The 21,238-nt window shown below is 39.7% G+C and overlaps 1 protein-coding gene and 2 non-coding genes across 3 annotated transcripts; 2 read left to right on the top strand and 1 right to left on the bottom strand.

The window, feature by feature from the left end:
- Positions 1-1,267: 1,267 nt before the first annotated feature.
- LOC149966594 (uncharacterized) lies at positions 1,268-6,748 on the bottom strand. Its single transcript, XM_090167530.1, has one exon. The coding sequence runs from the start codon at positions 6,746-6,748 to the stop codon at positions 1,268-1,270; it is 5,481 nt and encodes a 1,826-aa protein (XP_090023656.1).
- A 13,722-nt stretch (positions 6,749-20,470) lies between these two features.
- On the top strand, positions 20,471-20,544 carry TRNAI-AAU (transfer RNA isoleucine (anticodon AAU)). Its single transcript has one exon. It is a non-coding gene; the product is annotated as a tRNA-Ile (tRNA).
- Positions 20,545-20,620: 76 nt separating this feature from the next.
- On the top strand, positions 20,621-20,693 carry TRNAI-AAU (transfer RNA isoleucine (anticodon AAU)). The gene has a single exon. It is a non-coding gene; the product is annotated as a tRNA-Ile (tRNA).
- The last annotated feature ends 545 nt before the right edge of the window (positions 20,694-21,238 follow it).

Genomic DNA, 21,238 nt, shown 5'->3' with positions numbered 1-21,238 from the left:
TTGTTCACGGGATATGACGTAAATTACGTCACTTACAACTCCGTGACGAAATATGCGTCATCAACTTTACTGATGGGAAACGGAAGTTAGTGAGAATTCCTCGCGCGTTTCTGGCTTTGCCCATGTCAAGTTTAGCTCGTGCCTCGCGATCACGTGATTTCATTTCCATGGTAACCTTTTCAATAGCGCAAGGATTATAAGCATTTTTGTATTTTTGGGTCCGCTCAATGTATGTTCCGCGTGAAACAAGGTCTCATTGAATTTTTTCAATGGAAATATTATACTGAGGCATACTTATGAGTAATTATGTTACATATGGTATTAAGTAATTGCGGTTGAAGTGTCAGAATAGGACGAACCACAATACTTTCGAATTTTAAGGGTATCTCAAGAAAGAACTAGTCGATTTGAAGTACGTCATTCGGTCGTAGGCTAACTTTGAAGAATACTTAGGGACTTTTCTTTATTTCCGCGCCCTAAATATTAATTTAACTTGTAGGGAGAGCTATGCATAATTAAACCCCCCAAACCGACTGAAAAATTTGTTGGGTTTAGTTTCCTAAATTTTCTAGATTGTAGATAACTCCTAATTGAAATTTGAAATAACGATACGATGTTATAATAAAAATGGATTTATTGCGGGTTGAAAATAGTGACCCTTCTCGTTGGGCCACTGGAGAATTCTGCCCGAAAGGAGGCAAACAAAAAACGTGGAAAACTTCGCTTTCCACAATATAACACAATACACAGTAGAAACAGAATAAAAATGGGTTTTATTTTACGCTAGTTGAAGGTCAGAGGGACTAGGTCGTGCTGGAGCTGGTATATAGTGGGGAGCTAGGGGGAAGTACCTGTTAAGAGGGGATTAAGAAAGGGGCTTCAGAATTCGGCCCAAGAACGGTTTCTCTCTTGGATTTTAGGCTATTTTTGAAGAAAAAAGGGGTCAAACACATTCCTTATAAAGTTACAAATTACACAAATATAAAGAAAAGAAGTACAAAAATTACACTAATAAATGAAATATCAAAAATTATACACTGAACTTAAATTCAAATCTCCTTCAATTCACAATGATTTCACACTCCGCCGCGAAATACGTTAGTATTTACAACACAAATATTGTCTCGATTGTTTCACTTGAGTTTTCGATTTAATTGTCCGTTGGGTAGATGTTCAATTTTAAATTTAAAACACTTAATTTATGCACAGATAAAACAAACAAAAATGGTAAATTTCACATTTTAATTTTTTATTTTATTTTTACGATTCAGTGATCTGAATTTTCACGAACTGATATCGCGTCTATCTCTAAGGGATACAGGAGTTGAATAGGCCTTCTAATTAAATTGCCATTGGAGGTTCTCAAAATGCAAGACCTCATTTGGCCGTCTCGGCCAACCAGTGTTTCTGTCACTACTCCTAATTTCCATAAGAATGTTTCTACACTTTTATCAAAAATCATCATTACATCTCCAACTTTAATTTTACATTCCTTGTTTGCCAATTTGATTTTATGCGCAGATCTTAATTCTAGCAAATATTCTTTTTTCCACCTGTTCCATAACCTAGTCATTAGAGCGGAGCGATATTTTTGTCGATTGTTAAATTCAAGTTGTGTTCTGGGTGCTTTTTCATTTCTAACAATTTGAGGTGGCATACTCGTAACACGTTTTCCAATTAGAAAATGGGAAGGGGTTAAGGGTTGGGGATCATTTGATTCGTTATTTACATAAGTGATTGGCCTGGAATTTATAGCGGCTTCCGCTTGAGTTAACAATGTCTCCATTTCTACAAAGGTTAAAGCTGCTTGGCTCAAATTCTTCTTTAGAATTGATTTCGTACTCTTTACTAATATCTCCCACCATCCTCCATACCAGGCGGCCCTCTCGACTATAAAATGCCAGCTAATGCCTTTTTGGCCATAGAAGTTTAGAACTTCTTCACTCTTCAGATTAGACCAAATTTTAGCTAAGTCTCTATTTGCCCGATCGAAAGTTTTCGCGTTGTCACTGTATATTTTGCGCGGTATTCCTCTTCTCGAAATCGTTCGCGTCAATGCCATTAAAAAATCGCGCGCGCTCATTGACGTCACGAGCTCTAAATGAATCGCCCTAGTGACGGCGCGTGTAAAGAGACAGATGTACGACTTTTGCTTTTCTTTTTCGCCTCTCGCCGACTTGAGGTGGAAGGGACCGGCGAAGTCTACTCCGACCACTTCGAAGCTTAACGCTTGCTCAATACGATCTTGTGGGAGGGGGGCCGTGGGGGCGTCTCCTGGTTTTGCCGATTCTTTTCGACATTGAAAGCAACCTTTGACTGATTTTCTTGCGAGCTGTCTTCCAGCGATTATCCAATAGTTTTCCCGAGATTGGGTTAACGTGCTTTGTATGCCTCCGTGCATCATTTGCGTGTGGCAACGATCCATAATTAGTCTTGATAATCTTTGTTCCTTTCGAAGAATGATTGGATGTTTTGTTTCGTAGGCCATGTTAGCTTCCGTTAATCGACCTCCCAAGAGTAAGATTTGATTTCCGTTTAATAGTGGTCTAAATTCGGCAATTTTGGAATCCTTCTGTATTTTCTTGTTATTTTTCAGCGCCAAGATTTCTTTTCCAAAATCTTCCATTTGAACGCACCTTATCCAGGTATTTTCCGCGCAGTGTAGTTCTTCTGTTTTAATTACTCCCTCGTACGCTTTGTTTTTCTTGACGTAGTAGTCGATGAATCGGAAGACGTATGCCGTGATTCGAAGAGCTTTGTCCAGGTCGTTCCATCTATTGAGGTTCATGATTTGATTGATACCGCGTTTTTCGGTCGTTGCGACTGCTAAAATCGTTTTTCTTTTCTCCTTCTCCACCAAAGCCAGATTTGTTTCCGGTAATATGTCTTCTGGCCATTCAGATTTATCCATCTTGAGCCAGGTGGGGCCCTCCCACCATAATTTGCTTTTGGCCAATTCTTCGGCCTTAGCCCCTCTTGTTGGAATGTCCGCTGGATTATTGTTCCCTGGGCAATGCTTCCATGTTGCGGGGTCTGTCAATTTTTGAATTTCGACCGCCCTATTTTGAACGAACGGTCTCCAAACCTTTGTCGATACCTTGACCCAGTTTAATGCGATGGTCGAATCTGACCACATGAAAATGTCCTGCTTTTCCGGTTCGAATACGCTTTTTATGTTGTTTACCAAACGAGCTCCCAGAACGCACCCCATAAGTTCCAGGCGTGGTAATGTTAAGTCATCTTCCGAAGGGTCGATCATTTTGACTGGCGCTACCCTGGCCTTCGACGTCACCAGGGAGACTCCTATTTGGCCGTTTACCGTTACGTATCTCACGTACGCGACCGCCGCGTACGCTCTTTTGCTGGCGTCGCAAAAACAATGGATTTCTTTCCCTTTAATTTGATCAGCTTCAACTCCGTTGAGATAGTAGCGGGGTATCTTGATTTTCCTTATCTCTGGTAGCTCATTGCACCATTGTTCGAATTCGGCCGCAATTTCGCCACTCAATCTTTCATCCCATTTTGTTTTCTTCTCCCATAACGATTGAAGAATAAATTTTGCCCGGATGGTATATGGGCCCAATATACCGATAGGGTCAAAGATCTGAGAGACCGCGCTGAGTGCATAACGTTTGGTGAGCTTGATGTCCTTGATTATTTCGATTAAATTTGTCAGATCGAAATTGAATGTGTCCGTGGTAGGGTCCCATTGCAATCCCAAGATTTTTTGACCGTTAGGTGGCTGAACTTCAATTTTGGTGAGTGCTTGGGGATTGCCGGCTTCGTTTCCCCACATCTGACGTAATTCTGGCGAGTTGGTCTGCCATTTCCTAAGGTTCATCTTCGCTTCACTTAAAATTTCTGACATCCGCCTGGACAGCTGGAAAGCGCTCGCGACGTTTTGGTCTCCAGCTACTAGGTCGTCGACGTATAGGCTCTCGTTGAGAAGTTTCACGGCCTTTTCATCGTAAGTGTCGTTGTATTTTCTGAGGTGATGTTTGATTGTGGCTGCTAGTAGATATGGGCTTGAGGTCACCCCGAAGGGTACCCTGGTCATTCGTAACGGCGTGAATTCGTTCTCTTTCACTTTGCCGCTTGCCTCTTCTTGAACCCATAAGAATCTGCAGGTGTCGCGTTCTTCCCTAGCCAATGATACTTGAAGGAACGCCTTCTCAATGTCGGCGACAATAGCAATGGGGTAGTTTCTGAAGCTCAATAGTAACAGGAGTAGGTCCGGGTTGAGACTTGGTCCACTGGACAGACAATTGTTTAGCGATGGCACTCCATTTTCGTGAGCGGAGCCGTCCAGAACTGCGCGCAACTTCGTTGTTTGACTTTCGGCTCGACTGACGCCTTGATGTGGCATGTAATACGTTCCTGGTTTGCTTGCCTTTTCGTCTTCAGGGACGACTTCCACGATGCCAAGTTTGAGTTGCTCGTCTATGATGTCCTTGTACGCTTGGTAGTACTCTGGGTTTTTATTGAATCTTTTGGCTAAACTTGCGATTCGTTTCGTGGCCATCGGTAAATTGTCAGGTAGGATGTCCTTCTCGGTATTCCATGGAAACTTGACTTGGTACCTCCCTTCTTCGGGATCGAATCTGATGTCTTGTTCGAATCTGTCTAAAACCTCGTTGCCTTCCGATGGTTTTTTGGGTTCTGTTTTGATTCCGATGGCTTCCAAATCCCAGAAATTTTGGACGATTTTCGTTAATTGGGAGTCTTGACATTTGTTTGTCATTACTGAGATTAAATTGTTTTTGATTTCTAACTTCTTCACGTTTGTCTTCGGGGAGCTCATAGGACCTTCGACTGTCCATCCAAAAATGGTTTCCAAGGCCACTAATTTGTTTTGTAGCCTCTCCACCTTTCCGCTGACCACTTCCCAATAATAATCACCTCCTATCAATAGGCTGATTTTTGAACTGCTGATGCTTTCTTTACTTGGGTCGTCTGCTAGGGTGATGCTCGTTTTCTTCACGAAATTCCTGATTTCTTGACAATCCTCAGTTTTCGCCCTGCAAATGAAAGGTACCGCAACGGCCTCTACTTGAATTTGTTTTCCGCAGTCTGAGACGTTTTGAACCGTTAATCGTACGATTTTCATCTTTTTCTCCTCCGCGATTTCATTTCCGAATTCTGAGATGAGGATGTTAGTTTCTCCGATGACCGGAAGTTGTAGGTTTTCGGCTACCTCACTCAGGATGAAAGTCCCTTGACTTCCATTATCTAGGACGAGTTTGAGAGTACCGGATCCGCAGTTCCTTGGGTAATCCGGGTTTTTTACGATGACTTGAGCGGTCTGTAGTAAGACGTTTCTTCGTTCAAAGTCAAAAATGGTGTTTGTACTGATGCCTTTCGGTTCCTCGGCTCTCAGTTTGTGGGATCGATTTTGCTCGCAAACCGCTTTGTTATGTTTTCTTCGGCAGATCGCGCAGTTTTGATGTTGCGAGTCGCAGTTCCGCGCCTCGTGGTGGGGTTTTAAGCAGACGTAACATCTTCTCTGATCTCGCAGAATTATCTTCTTCTCTTCGAGGGTGTAATTAGCGCAATTGAACGTCGCGTGGTCGGAGCTTTTGCAGAAAATGCAGAATAAACTTCGCTGATTAACGTTGGTTAGCAACGAGTTTGCCATGGGCGTGGAATTACGCGCGTGATCCGATCGGTGATTGGGGTAAGCATTTGATTTTCTCTCCGGCGCGCGTGATTGCGATTTTTCTTTGAAACGAGATTCCCCCAAAAGCGCGCAAGTTTCGCGGCCTTCCACTTCACTTTGCAAAAAGTCGGTGAACGCCTTTAAATTCCAGTCACCATCTTTAGAGTGTTTTCGACTATAGTCTAATCTTACGTCTTTTGGCAAGCATTCAATCAATCGAGGGCAAATAAAGGTACCACTTAAGGTGGCATCTACACCTAAACCCTTTAAGCATCTTACATTTAATTGGATCTTATCATATAAGTTTCGTAGGCCTGAAATATCGCTCGAATCCGACACTTGCTCTAAATTCATTAACCGCTTTCCATGAGTATGAATTACTAAATCCTTTCTATCAAATCTCTCTTTTAGAATTTTAACCGCCTCGTCATAATTCTCCTCGCTAGCTTTCATTCCTATTAACGCCTTTTTTGCATCACCTTCTAAAAATGAATATAAATAATTGAACATTTCTACCTTAGTGGTTTTCGGTTTGTCTTGAAATGTAGTTTGAAATGCGCTCCAAAACCCAGCCCATTCCGTGATGTCTCCGGAAAACTTCGGTAGATTTAGCGTCGGTAGTCTCGATGCTTCTTCGCGGATGACCGTAACGTTGCTGACTCCGCTCGCCCCGTTGTTTGATGGAATTGCCGATGCCTGGGCTCCGTTAGCTTTCTTCACCATCCTTTGCGCCTTTATTTTCAACAGCTCGAAGTTGATCTTGTCGTAGTAGCCTTCAATTTCGACGGCTTCTTTCTCCAGGGTCGTCGCGTCTGTAATTGTAGCTAGTACCGCTTTATCCAGATTGACCAGGATCGTCTCTTTTGATAATAGCAGCGTCAGTTGGTCTTCGATGTCTTCCACCGGTGTATTTGGATTACTGAATAATGTGGCCATTCCATTGGTTGCTTTGGTTACAGCTGTGCGCGCCGGAGTTCTTAATGACTTGTACTTTGCTACTTCCGCAGTCTCTGTTGTTTTGTCCTTATTTCCTCTCGAGTCTCCTTTTCCGTCCGCGCCGCTGGAGTTTTGCATGATTTGTTCGTTGGCCATTTTCGCTTATGACCGTCTCGATATTGATTCACTTTCACTATTGTTAAAAATAGCCCGTAATTGTTCACAATTAAATTGAAATCTAAAGTTCCGTATGCGTCCGTTTGTCCCGGGTTTCCGACACCATGAAGAATACTTAGGGACTTTTCTTTATTTCCGCGCCCTAAATATTAATTTAACTTGTAGGGAGAGCTATGCATAATTAAACCCCCCAAACCGACTGAAAAATTTGTTGGGTTTAGTTTCCTAAATTTTCTAGATTGTAGATAACTCCTAATTGAAATTTGAAATAACGATACGATGTTATAATAAAAATGGATTTATTGCGGGTTGAAAATAGTGACCCTTCTCGTCGGGCCACTGGAGAATTCTGCCCGAAAGAAGGCAAACAAAAAACGTGGAAAACTTCGCTTTCCACAATATAACACAATACACAGTAGAAACAGAATAAAAATGGGTTTTATTTTACGCTAGTTGAAGGTCAGAGGGACTAGGTCGTGCTGGAGCTGGTATATAGTGGGGAGCTAGGGGGAAGTACCTGTTAAGAGGGGATTAAGAAAGGGGCTTCAGAATTCGGCCCAAGAACGGTTTCTCTCTTGGATTTTAGGCTATTTTTGAAGAAAAAAGGGGTCAAACACATTCCTTATAAAGTTACAAATTACACAAATATAAAGAAAAGAAGTACAAAAATTACACTAATAAATGAAATATCAAAAATTATACACTGAACTTAAATTCAAATCTCCTTCAATTCACAATGATTTCACAAACTTGGGCTTCATAACGAACCAGGGCCGGCTCAAGAAATATTTTTCACCCGGGCAAGAGGGGTTTTTGGCGCCCCTCTTGTTTTGAGACTACATTAAACTACCCCCCCCCCCCCCGTAAAAAACATTACCATGTCCATGCTATAAATTTACCGTTTTCATAACAATAAATAATCCCTTTAATCACTTTATAAATACTTTGTGTAAACATATTTAATACCTTCTTTATGGTACATGGTCATTTTACATGGAGCTTGAAACACTAGGTAAGGTGGCCAGACTAGTATACCTAAAGTACATTAATTGTAATGTCCATACTGAATAGAATCACGGTTAATATGTGAAATAAAAGAATTAAGTTTACGAAGAACCCGTGAGTTAAAGATAAAAATAATGGATATTTTTATTTTTAACTCACGGGTTGTTCTTAGTAAACTTTATTCTTTTATTCATTACATTAATTGCTTTAACAACTTAATTTAAAAACTTTTTTGCGGGAGTTTTTAAGGCCTACACTTATGAACTTTTTTAAAGCTGTCGCTGGCTTTTCTGCTTCAACGGCTTCTCTCCATTTCCTTTTTTTATTAAAAGAACCAGAATGCTTCTTTTTCTCGGACATCTTAATTCAATTCAACGTGACTCTAATTAATATCTATCTAACTAAAACTATTTAACTGAAACTAATAAATGGCTTTCTGCGCGTGCGCGTAAAATAGAAGAAACTACTGCAACCACGGACACGCGACAGCTTAAATCGTACCAATAGACTGCTTTAGAACTGAAAATCGAAAACGATTTAAATGCATTTTAGAATAGGTTTTTCGTGTCGGTGTTTTTGTCATAACTTTGTATAGCATCCAGCTGAGCTGCTAGTGTATGTTTTATGTTCAGTCGTGATGTAAATACCAATAATTTTAATGTTTTTCTACGGTTAAATATAGTTCGCTGAACTATTCTCTAGGGTATATATGTTTAGTCGAACATCTAACCGTAGTTTCTCGGCCTTCCGGCTATGATGAAAATGTAGTACTTGTTACGCTGTGAATATGTTAATCGGTTCGTAGGAATAACCGCATCTTGTAAAAATTGCATTAAACCTAATTCAGCTGTATTTTGTAGAGGTTAAGCTAATATTCAGGTGGAAAATGCAACAATCTAAGCAGGACCAGGGATAAAAATAAGCGCCGGCTTAAATGGGAACATAGTACTTCTCAGGGATAAGAATATTTAAGTATTATCGAGAAGGTCAAACCGACCCTCAAATAAGCTATACTGAACCGAAAATTAGTAAATTCGTCGTAATCGTGTTTTATTTCCAATTCAAAAATTCCTTTTTATTGCTTGGGGACCAACTAATTTCACATTTCTGCCACCAGGTTTAGCAAAAACTAGGAATAATTGGCGCTAGTCACGTTAGAAAGCAGGCAACTTTTCGATTTATTATATACTCCCTTTTTACGATACGTTAGGTTAATAATAAGTTGGACCATAATTGGTTCGTTATGGCTAGGTCCTGTTCTCTAGGTCGCGTTGTAAACGGCCCAACGTGATGGCAAGAATGGGGTTGGGGTGGCGCAACGCGCCCCCAGCGCTCGAGCGTAGCAAGTGCGCGTATCCGTCAGCCGACAGCACATAGCGTATGATTCTTAAGATTATCTCACATTTCCAGCTATAGTTCCCGTTGAGCTTACGTTATGTTAGGTGGCCGCCACGAGCTTAGGCTAGGTAGGGTAAAATGACTGCCGCAGGCCTAAGCTAGGCAGATACCATTTATTCATATTAGTCGAACGACTGAGAAGCTACCATTCGCGGTTCGACTAGAAACATTTTCCAAAGAGAGTAATTCGACGAACGATATTTCACCAGAGGAAAACATGGAAATCATTTACAGCGTAGCAGGACCTTAATCGTACGCTAGCAGCCCAGGTGGATGCTAAACAAGGTTATTTATTTAAAAAAACCCACAAACAACCCTTCTTCAAGGAAAAATGGCTTAATACGCAATATTTACGTCATGAGAAGCCGCGCATATGGAAACCCGCGCTAGTGGGGAAAAACTGCCCTAATGCTAATCTGCGCAAACGGTGAACTGCGCAAATGAAAAACTGCGGAAATGGGAAAATTTGCGCAAATGGTAAACTGCGCTATTGAGGATCTGCGCAAATGGCCACTACGCAAATAGGACTACAGAAAAAAATTATAAACCAAAATTAAACGCTAGTGTAGATAGTTGAACGTAAAATCCAGTTAATAATGAAATAAGGATATTTTCATTAGTGTAGGGAGCTGTTGGCTCGCGTGGCATTAGGGCTTGCCACCACCATCCTACGCATTGTAACAAGGCCACCTGCTTAAATACATTAAAAGTTGCTAGATGATTTGGGCATAAGGTGGTGCCTAGCATATATGCTATAGCTGTTTATTATTTATTACTTAAGTTTACGAAAATCGTTCAATGTTGTTCAAGGTTTTAAATTTGATTTTCTTAAAGTGCCGTACAACTAAATCAAATATTTTCGAGGTGATATCAATGCCTAAAGCAGTAGATACTAGTACAAGTTGAACTTCAGCGTAAGACCAGATGGTGGAAGAAACAGCTAGAATTTGAATCTAAAACAGGAGACCGAGTGTCACCGTAATGTGATTTGGGGCCCAGATTACATCCCTTCGAGACCTAACACCAAATTTTATGTGATGAAGTTACTTCTAAGAATACGGCTTTGGAAGCATATACAGGGTCTTTTTTTTTGCTCGGAAAAGTGTTTTTTTCAAAAACTATTTATAGTACCGATTTCAAATTTGGAAGGTCAATTCTCTATACCGGGGGACATCAGTTTGAGAAATTTGAGCGTTTTCGGTAATGTTTTTCACCAATTTTGAAAAATTATTTTTCGACCACTAGGTGCGAGATAAAAAAATTCTATTATAAAGTTGTAGGCCGTCATCGAAAACCCTTAAAAATTGTTCACTCGACGAAAAACAATTTATTTATCAGTGAAAATTCGAGCTTGAAAAATTTACAAGTTGGTGAAGCCAAATTACGATTGTTTGAAACGATAATTGAAACCGAATTACCTAATCCAGTTGAAACTTTGGTTAAAAAAACGACCGGATTTAAAAAACACGAGGCTATAGGTCAATCCTAAACATGCATTGGGTATTTAAAGGAAAACTTTGGGAGATTATTATCAGTGTTTGATAATATTTCGAACAATGCCTCGTTATTCAGTAGCTGAGCGTACTATGGAGAAGCAGCGCAAAACCTTAGAAGAGTGACTGAAATCTTCGCAGAAAGACATCCAAATGGAGCACCATCTGTAAATACAGTAAGACGAGCAATTCACGATTTCAATCAATTTGGTAACTTGCAACCGGATTTAGACTTCGAGAACAATGTACTCGCGTACTTTGTGGCATATCCTCGTCACAGTTGCGCTAACGCCGCTGCTGATTTGGGTTGTTCTGCAAATCGTGTGTGGAAAATTCTTCGTAAGAATCGCTATCACCCATACAGAGCTACGCTCCACCAAGGACTAATTGACGGAGACCATCAAAGACGTTATGAATTTAGCAACTGGTTACTAAATGCTGTCCAAGAAGATAGACAATTTTTGCGCCATGTTTTGTTCTCCGACGAAGCGTCATTTTCTAGAGATGGGCCCTTTAATCATCAAAACAGCCATCTTTGGTCTGACATCAACCCACATTGGGGTTTTGAATATCTCACCAGGTTCAATTTGAACGGGTCAATGTTTGGGTTGGACTTGTTGGAAACCGTTTGATTGGTCCCTTTTTCCTGCCGACGAACCTCAACGGCCAAAGGTATTTACATTTTCTACAGAACGAACTGAGTGACGCAATCGACGACCTTCCATTGGCTGAAAGACGTTAGTTGTGGTTTCAGCAAGATGGCGCCCCTCCGCATTTTTCCCGGCATATAACTGAGCACCTCAACAACGAGTTTCCTGAAAGGTGGATAGGGAGAAATGGTCCAGTGCATTGGCCAGCAAGGTCACCTGACCTAACACCGCTGGATTATTTTCTCTGGGGATTCGTTAAAGCAAAGGTATACGCCACGCCCATTGAAACTAGGGAGGAACTCATTAGACGAATAATCAGTGCTTGCCGAGACGTCACACCAGAAATGGTAGAGAAAGCGTTTGAGAACTTAATTGTCCGCGCACAAACCTGTGTTGCAGCCAATGGTGATATTATTGAAAATGTTTTGTAAAAATTTATGTGAATAAAATATCTGCATTTAAAAACCAAACGTGTACATTTTTTCAAGTGTGAAAACTCTACTACGTTTGTATTAGACTTGTTCCCTTTTCAATTATCGTTTCAAACAATCGTAATTTGGCTTCACCAACTTGTAAATTTTTCAAGCTCGAATTTTCACTGATAAATAAGTTGTTTTTCGTCAAGTGAACAATTTTTAAGGGTTTTCGGTGACGGCCTACAACTTTATAATAGAAATTTTTTATCTCGCACCTAGTGGTCGAAAAATAATTTTTCAAAATTGGTGAAAAACATTACCGAAAACGCTCAAATTTCTCAAACTGATGTCCCCCGGTATAGAGAATTGACCTTCCAAATTTGAAATCGGTACTATAAATAGTTTTTGAAAAAAAACACTTTTCCGAGCAAAAAAAAAGACCCTGTATATATGGCCAGTTAATTTGCACTAATACCTATGGCACTTGGTAAACTACGTGGTGTTGCATAGTTTTTACAAAGTTGTGAAAGGGTGGAATAGAACTATCGTAAAAGTTTCTGGTTATATTTTTCATTTTGGTTTACTCTTGCAATGTCGGGTCTTAGTTGTAAGCTCCCGCAATAAAACGTGCTAGAAAAATCTAGCTTCGCCGTACAGCAGCGGTGAATAAAATGGAGACAATACCGCATTTGAAGCTTATAACTAGGGTTATTTTAGTTTAAGTTTAAGGTTCGCAGGCACTTCTGACTATAAAATTTAAAGAAATCATTGAATACTTCTGGAGTGATGAGCTCCTGATGGTATTGTTTGATCTGATTAAATGGTTAAGTAAATGTATATTTAACAAAGAACGAACTTTGTGTAAGATGTTAATAGAAATGACCAAATTAAGTTCTACCTCCACCAATCCAACGATGTACGTTTCATTCATTGAAAATAGAGTTTTCTGCGGCCTCATATTTCATTGGAAATTTCCATTAAGAAAGTCTGTTTTACGTTTTATGCTAGGCTCAAATCCTTTTGGAAATCATTTCCCAGATGCTGTTGTGGAACACTGCAACAGGCCCTCAAACAGAAAAGGAATCCTGAAGTATTCAATAATACTCCCCAAAATATGTTCCGATTTTGAACGTCTCTCAATGCGCTCTAGCTTGCACTAATGGATTACAGTCCATTCCTTATTTTTATAGTTTGCTAACTTAAAGCTTTTAAGTGGAAAATGGTGTATTACAAAAATCGATGCACCGAATAGAAATTTTTTCACTCTTTAAATTTGTTTTCTAATAGCTAATGTACGTGCTAACGTTCAGAACTGAAACCGTGTGTACTTTCATGGGTTCGTGAAATACTCACTTCTGATTTACGTTTGCTAAACTAACTTTTAAAGACTAAAACGCAGATTGAATTTACTTCTTTCATATTGAACTTAATGCATGCATCTGCTTTTTTTCATTGGTATTTAAGTGCTCTTAATAGTCGAAACGCCTTTACCAACAAATCCAACAAGAAAATTGCATTTCGCTACCGATCGAATTTGAATATGACTTTCACATTTTAAGAAAAGTTTGAACCACACCCGAAATAAAATCCCTAATTCGCTATATATGGTATATTTCGCCACAGACTATACTACCTTAGAAACTCAGTTAATGTACAGGGAGATTATATCCTTCTGATGTTAGTGTGTTCTAAGCCATGAGTAGATTGTAAGGCTTAGTCCCTGTTGTATTTTATTTTAGTTTGTTTATTTTGTGTGCATTTTAACCTTTATATGAATATAAGAAAAAGGATTGTTAAACATAACTTTAGTAAAAACCCCGTAATTTGTACAACATCTCCCTCTCCTCGTCAAGGTCCAGCAAAACAACGGTCTAAAGTGCGTGTTTTTAATTGGCTGCGAGAGAGAGAGGAAACAAGAAGAGCCCCGAAAAACGTACAGAGGTTTTTTAGAGTTGAAAGAGAACGCGTGTAGAGACAAAAATAAAGTATGTTTTTCACTTCAGCTGGATTTCATTTAATTCAAGAGCCCTATTATTTAAATATACATTAGAGTATGATAAGAGTAGAGTAGAGCCCTAGAGTTATAAATTAAAGAAATTACAGTCCTCCCACCCCCCATGAAATATTGTGAATTTATTTTTACAACCATTATGGAAAGATAAATTTGTCGTTTAAAACTTTTAACAACAAAGTCACAGTGAGAGTGAATTCAAATTCCACTTTCGATTTTTCGTCAAATTGAAGTAAAATATTTAAATATTTGTCCACTTTTATTATATCATATATTGTGGAGCGCCTCACTTCGTTTCGCTGCCTCGGCATGTGAGGCTCGCTTCGCTCGCAACGTACCTCCCAAACTCAAAAACTTTCCTACGCCCTGCAACCTAGAGCGTATTAGCTAAGAGCTTCGAGCTCCTATGTTTAGCAAAAGCAAAATGGACAGTTAAAGTATGACTCATTTCAAGAACATTTTTATGTACACCATGATAAGACAATTTTCAGCTTTGCACACCTCACGCTAACAGGGGCTCATTGGTTCGCTATTCTCCACCCCCTCTGCAAACTAGGGAGTAGTGCCCGCGGATCGTTTCCATTTTCTTGGTCCTACCCTGTTCGCTTTGTGATTCAAAAAACCACGCCATTCTTCTTGTTGTATTTCCCCCTATTTTAATTGTCATTTCAATTCTAATTATGCTTACGTAATGAAATGCAATGTCTTCTTTTAAATCTCTGTGAATGCTCTGTCCTCGTCATAAATCTAAACAGTTGAACAAGCATTATATCAGCCTTTATTTCCGAAATTTATTGGTCAGTGAGCTTAGGTGGCGCCACGTGCCCCACGACTTAGGTCTACCAGAGTTTTGGTGTGTAATTTTTCTGTTTATAAATAACATCTCGAAAAATCACTATAATTTTGGAGTATGCAAAATTGAGTAATATGAAAAATTATTAATATAAAGGTCACCAAGTTCCTTCTTTTCTTAAATCGGTTTCAAACGCATTATTCAAAGACAGGCTTAATTTTCAGGGGTTTTTGGGGTCCCTGTGGGAAATGTTTATGGTGATCGGCAAAAAAGGTAAAAAAATTCTTCAAATTTAAATAATTTCTCGAATAAACCTTTCATTTTCCAAAAAATACATATTGTCAAGTAATTTATTAAAATATTGAGTAATGGCATTTTAATCTTTTATTTTATGGAAAAGATAACTTTTAAAATTATATTTTATTTATTTTCATTTCTAGGCGAATTTCTGACATAAAAAATACTTAATATTAAACGAGTAAAATATCGTTCAATCTATGTAATTTTATTGGTGCTAGATAAGTTCCTACGCTGTTCACATCTTACCCATCAAATGCGTTCATATTCAATATTATCGTCTGCTAAACTGTGCCCTGCTCGGTTCTATATGAAATTTAGAAATTAGGATTAGCTTGTAAAAATGGTTTGTCTCTTATTTCGATAAAAGCAATATTAGATACCAGCAGACCACGGGCCAAAGGTTTCAAAGCTACCGAGTCAGTGACGTCAAGGAAAAGTTTCATATTATTGGTTGAATTTCAAATATTTGTATATCTTAATAATTTGTACTTCCCAGAGTTGCCAGATGTATGATACAGATCGTATTTGTACGATAATTGAACCTTTGGTACGAATACGATCCGAAGGTTGGATCGTGCGGCAAAAATACGATCTTACGATAAAATACGATCTAAAGTATGATCCGTGTAAAAACTGTTTTCTTTAGTGCTTAAACCTTTATATATCTCTAAATATTGTGGTGACCACTGATCTTTAGCAAAAGGTTATCACTCAGATTTCAGACTGTCACTTCCAAACAGGCTCTTGCGGTTTGGTGGGGGAGTGATAATTGTCGCCACGAATAGGAAATATTTCAAAATATTTCGTACATAAAGGTGAGCTAAAGTACATGACAGAAATGGTTTAACCTAGGAGCAACAAACACAACACCCCACACAAGGAGAACGCAACCCGTCAAAAGTCGTGGATTTTCTTGTGTACGTTTTTCATTGGCTAGACGCTTTAGCGCCTGCTGCCGTCGGAAGGGGAAAATTCGGAAATTGTCTTCCCCCCCCCGCCCGTAAAACGTTCAGCGTAAAGGCTCGTGACGCTCGTCCAATTAAATTCGTACACAACCCTTCGTTAGTGTGTTTAAAGGCTAGCTGCGTTCTCCTTGTGTTTGTTGCTTCTAGGTTTAACAAACTTTTGGGCTTAATTGACTTGTTTCCAGCCCTACGATCCTTCTTAATCAAAACTCTACACGAGTATACGATAATCTAGCACTTTGAATATGGCAACCCTTTTACTTCCCAAAATCAATCATCTACCCAAAAATGTTGCGTATTGGACGCAAAAAAATGTGCCAACGTTTGCTATTCACTTTGCTTAATTAACTGCCAATTAGTTGAACTAATTGACCTTTAAAGTTGTATAATATGGACGTCCCTTAAGATTCACGTGCAGCCATGCCATTTATTTTAAAGTTATTTATGCTTTAATTAATTTATTTATTACATATTATTAATGCATTTTCCCATTGGTCACATGAGCAAAATTGCTCGTGTGTGGGCGGGAACTATTGACATTTACCATTTAAATGAAGCTGTTGGTTCGCGTGGCATGAAGGGCTTGCCACCACTCTTCTCGCAATTTAACCCGGTCACATGTTTAAAGGCAAATAAAAGTCGCTAGATACCTTGGGTATTAGCCTAGCTGATTATTAAAAAAAGCTTTGTTTTCGAATATTACAGATTACTTTTCTCTACGTCTTTTTGATTAAATTCTACGATTTGTTTCTGCACAGGGAATTAAATTAAATGTAAAAGCAGCATAATATAATTCTTAGATAGAAGTATTCTTCGACGCGTATTTCTTGAAACGTGAATCTTCTCAGCCTCCAGCATAGTAATCAAAATATGTACTTTTGAAATACAAAACGGGTCAAAATAGTCTTCACCGCGCGGCCAACACTATTTTGGCCTGTTTCTCAAATCGTGCGAAAATAGAGTTTGGCTGGGTTACCACTATTTTTCCCTGTTTTTCGCAGCAATGAATTTGAAGGCTTATTTAGTCCTTATAGGGTGGAATCACTATTTTGGCCCCGGAAAACGACGAAAAATAAAAACAGGCAAAAATAGTGTTCACCGCGCGGCCGTGACTATTTGTCCCCGCTACTTTTTACCTCTCCGAGGGGACTTTGTACCCCCCCTTAAATACGCCCTTGTTGTGGAGCGTCATAATTTCAATAGACGTCATCGTCAGCCTGGGGAGTCAATTTCTACTTACATGGCACAACTTAAGCGCTTAGCTGAACACTGTAATTTCAGAGCAAACCTGGATGATGCGTTGAGAGAACGCTTGGTCAGTGGTATCCAAGATGAAACTATACAAGCCAGATTACTTACTGAGCCAGCTACTTTAACATTACAACAAGCCGTTTCAATTGCTTCGAGAATGGAGTCCACTACCGAGAACATGCACGAAATGAATTCAAAACTACCTAAATCGGACTCAAAACTACCTATTTCGGCAAATTCGACAACGGAGCAGAGTATCCATAAGATGGTCGATTCGAAGCGAGCAAGAAGGCGTCATAACCCAAGACCCACTCAAAGTCAGCCTCACGACACTGGAACAGATGCCAAATGCTATAGATGCGGTCATCCAAGTGACAAAGCCAATACGTGTACCCACAAAAGTACCGTATGTTCATACTGCAAGAAAGTTGGTCATTTGGTGAGGGTATGTCTGTCTGCTAGTTAAAACGGCCAACCGGCTGTTCCTCGAGATCGTCAAGGTCGTTATCGAAACAATCGACTGCATGATATACAAACAACAACGACCGATATGGATGGTACGACATCTCGGAAGCGAGAAATTCCTCGGGTAGAAGACGAGTACAGTGTTTTCACCGGAACCGTTCATGCAAGAGTTGAAGATACAGGGAGTACATCGAAAAATGGAAATAGATTCTGGAGCCGCATTTACTTTGGTGTCGTATGAAACATTCAAGGACTTGTTCCGGGACAGTATTTTGCCCAAGCTACATCCTTCCAGAATACTTCTTCGCACCTACAATGAAGATAAAGTTCCTGTTCTGGGGTATACTTACGTCAAAGTTTCCTGCAATCAAGTCGTCAAGGAATTACCCTTGCTGGTTGTCTCGCACAATGGTACAAGCCTTATCGGCAGAAATTGGATACGTGAGTTAAATATTACTCTTCAACATACTAACTCTGTCAACATTCTTAACTCTTCACAATGCACTTTCAAATTGCAAAATGTTTTGGAGCAACATGCAATCCTATTCTCTCCTGGTTTGGGACTAGTTAAGGACGTAGAAGTTCATTTACACAAGAAGCCCGATGTCCAACCACGGTTTTTCCAACCAGATTCTGTACCATTTCCCTACAGAGACAAAGTCAATCAAGAGCTTGACCGCTTACTCAACCTAGGAATCATAGAACCGGTGAAGGTTTCCGAATGGGCTGCGCCCATTGTTCATGTACTTAGGTGAATTCGAATATGTGGCAATTTCAAACTTACTGCAAATCCAGCAACGGCAACCGAGCAGTACCCATTGCCCAAGTTTGATCAGCTATTTTCGACTATTAACGGAGGCGAGAAGTTCACGGAGTTGGATCTTCGGGATGCGTATAACCAGTTAAAGCTGGACAGAAATTCTAAGGAACTGGTCGTCATCAACACGTCTAGAGGTCTGTTTCGTTATTCAAGATTACCTTTTGGTGTGTCATAAGCTTCGGCAGTGTTCCAGAGGCAGATTGAGGCAATTCTACGAGACATTTCATATATAGCAGTATTTCAAGATGATTTACTGTTGACCGGAAAAGACGATACGCAGCACTTGGAGACGTTGAGCCTTGTTCTTACCAGGATAGAAGAAGCCGGTATAAATCTTCGCAGAGACAAATGTCGATTCATATTGGATTCTGTCGGCTACTTAGGACATCGTCTCGATCGCTTTGGCTTACATCCGTCAGTGAAGAATGTTCAACCTATCGTTGAAGCTCCTACACCAACAAACCAACAAGAGCTTTTTTGTTTGATTACATATTTTTCAAAATTTAATCCTAATATGTCAACTCTCCTAGCACCATTATACTTGCTGACCCACACCGATAAGGAATGGAGCTGGAACGAAGCAACTGAAAAAGCTTTCATAAGGGCTAAGTCAATCTTGTCATCATCTTCGGTCCTTGTTCATTACGATTTACGCAAGCCCGTTACACTAGCGTGTGACGCATCACCTATTGGCCTCGGTGCAGTATTGTCGCACATTGAACAAGACGGAAGCGACAGAACAGTCAGCTTTGCTCCGAGAACTTTAACCAAGGCCGAAAGAAATAACAGCCAGATAGAAAGGGAATTTCCATTTCCGAGTAGTAGCCACACAGAGAGCAGACTTTCCAGAACCAGCGCAATGGACGTCGGAACCACCGGGAGACCATAAGGTGACGAGTAGTTTATCAACACCGACCATCGATCCGAACCAACTACAGAAAAGAGTATCTACAAGGACCAAACGAGCTCCCGATCGTTTAACGTATTAACATTGACGACAAATGGAAGTTCAGTATTCTTTCTTTGGGGAGGATATTGATACAATTTTTAATTATTTATAATTCGTGATGTTTTATTTTATTTTAATTCTGGGGGAAGTCATTCTATATTTACTCTAATAATATAGGCCTATTGTAATTCACATTTTTCTTGAATTTCGGCAAATTTCATTACCTAATGGTTTCTGTCGACAGTTAGTATTGTTACCTAACCTAACCTAACCCCTGAAGAGCATATCGTTGGCTTAATTTAATAAAGTCGTAACTCTAGCTTAATCAAAGGTAGAGTTGCGACTTTATTAAACCAAGCTAACGATATGTATGTCAAAAACCGCTGTTTTAAGAAACCGCTGTCTTGACCAAAATCGCTGTTTCAAAATCGCTCTTAACACAGAAACGCCGACTAAACAAAACGCTCTTTCGACAAACCACTGTAATGAGAACCATGAAAAAATACGCGAAAAAGTAGATTAGTCAATAATTAAAAAGGATAATATATCTAAATCCTAAACAAATTTGAAGAAATTAAAAAACTTACTAATAACTCGTACCGATAGGTCTCCGAGCGAATCTCGGATCAAATAGATCTTCGAGTAAGAAACTACATAAAAACTAAATAAAATAGCCAGAAATTCCAACGGTAGACCGGTTTCGTTCTATTTGGAACTCATCAGTACCGTGCGGGAAATCTGGCTGGCTCAGTTGGTTAGAGCGTCGTGCTAATAACGAGAAGGTCGTAGGTTCGATCCCCCCATGGGCCAGATAGTAACAGGAAATCTTTCCAAAAAAAATATTTTTTAGATTTCGTGAACTCATTATAAAAATTAGGGTGTAATCGGCCCATTAGCTCAGTTGGTTAGAGCACCGTGCTAATAACGCAAAGGTCGTGGGTTCGATACCCCCATGGGCCAGATAGTAACAGGAAATCTTTCCAAAAAAAATATTTTTTAGATTTCGTGAACTCATTATAAAAATTAAGGTGTCATCGGCCCATTAGCTCAGATGGTTAGAGCGTCGTGCTAATAACGCGTAGGTCGTGGGTTCGATCACCCCATGGGCCAAATAGTAACAGGAAATCTTACAAAAAAAATATTTTTTTGATTTCGTGAACTCATTATAAAAATTAGGGTGTCATCGGCCCATTAGCTCAGTTGGTTAGAGCGTCGTGCTAATAACGCGAAGGTCGTGGGTTCGATCCCCCCATGGGCCAGATAGTAACAGGAAATCTTTCCAAAAAAAATATTTTTTAGATTTCGTGAACTCATTATAAAAATTAGGGTGTCATCGGCCCATTAGCTCAGTTGGTTAGAGCGTCGTGCTAATAACGCGAAGGTCGTGGGTTCGATCCCCCATGGGCCAGATAGTAACAGGAAAGCTTTCCAAAAAAATATTTTTTAGATTTCGTGAACTAATTATAAAAATTAGGGTGTCAGCGGCCCATTAGCTCAGTTGGTTAGAGCGTCGTGCTAATAACGCGAAGGTCGTGGGTTTGATCCCCCCCATGGGCCAGATAGTAACAGGAAATCTTTATAAAAAATTATTTTTTAGATTTCGTGAACTCATTATAAAAATTAGGGTGTCATCGGCCCATTAGCTCAGTTGTTTAGAGCACCGTGCTAATAACGCGAAGGTCGTGGGTTCGATCACCCCATGGGCCATATAGTAAGAGGAAATCTTTCAAAAAAATATATTTTTTTGATTTCGTGAACTCATTATAAAAATTAGGTTGTCATCGGCCCATTAGCTCAGTTGGTTAGAGCGTCGTGCTAATAACGCGAAGGTCGTGGGTTCGATCCCCCCATGGGCAGATAGTAACAGGAAATCTTTCCAAAAAAAATATTTTTTAGATTTCGTGAACTCATTATAAAAATTAGGGTGCCATCGGCCCATTAGCTCAGTTCGTT

This window comes from Leiobunum rupestre, chromosome 1 (genome assembly GCF_980474605.1).
Source record: "Leiobunum rupestre chromosome 1, qqLeiRupe1.1.hap1, whole genome shotgun sequence".
Taxonomy (NCBI): domain Eukaryota; kingdom Metazoa; phylum Arthropoda; class Arachnida; order Opiliones; family Sclerosomatidae; genus Leiobunum; species Leiobunum rupestre.
The sequence above is the reverse complement of the archived record's forward strand: the minus strand, read 5'-3'. Positions and strand labels throughout refer to the sequence as shown.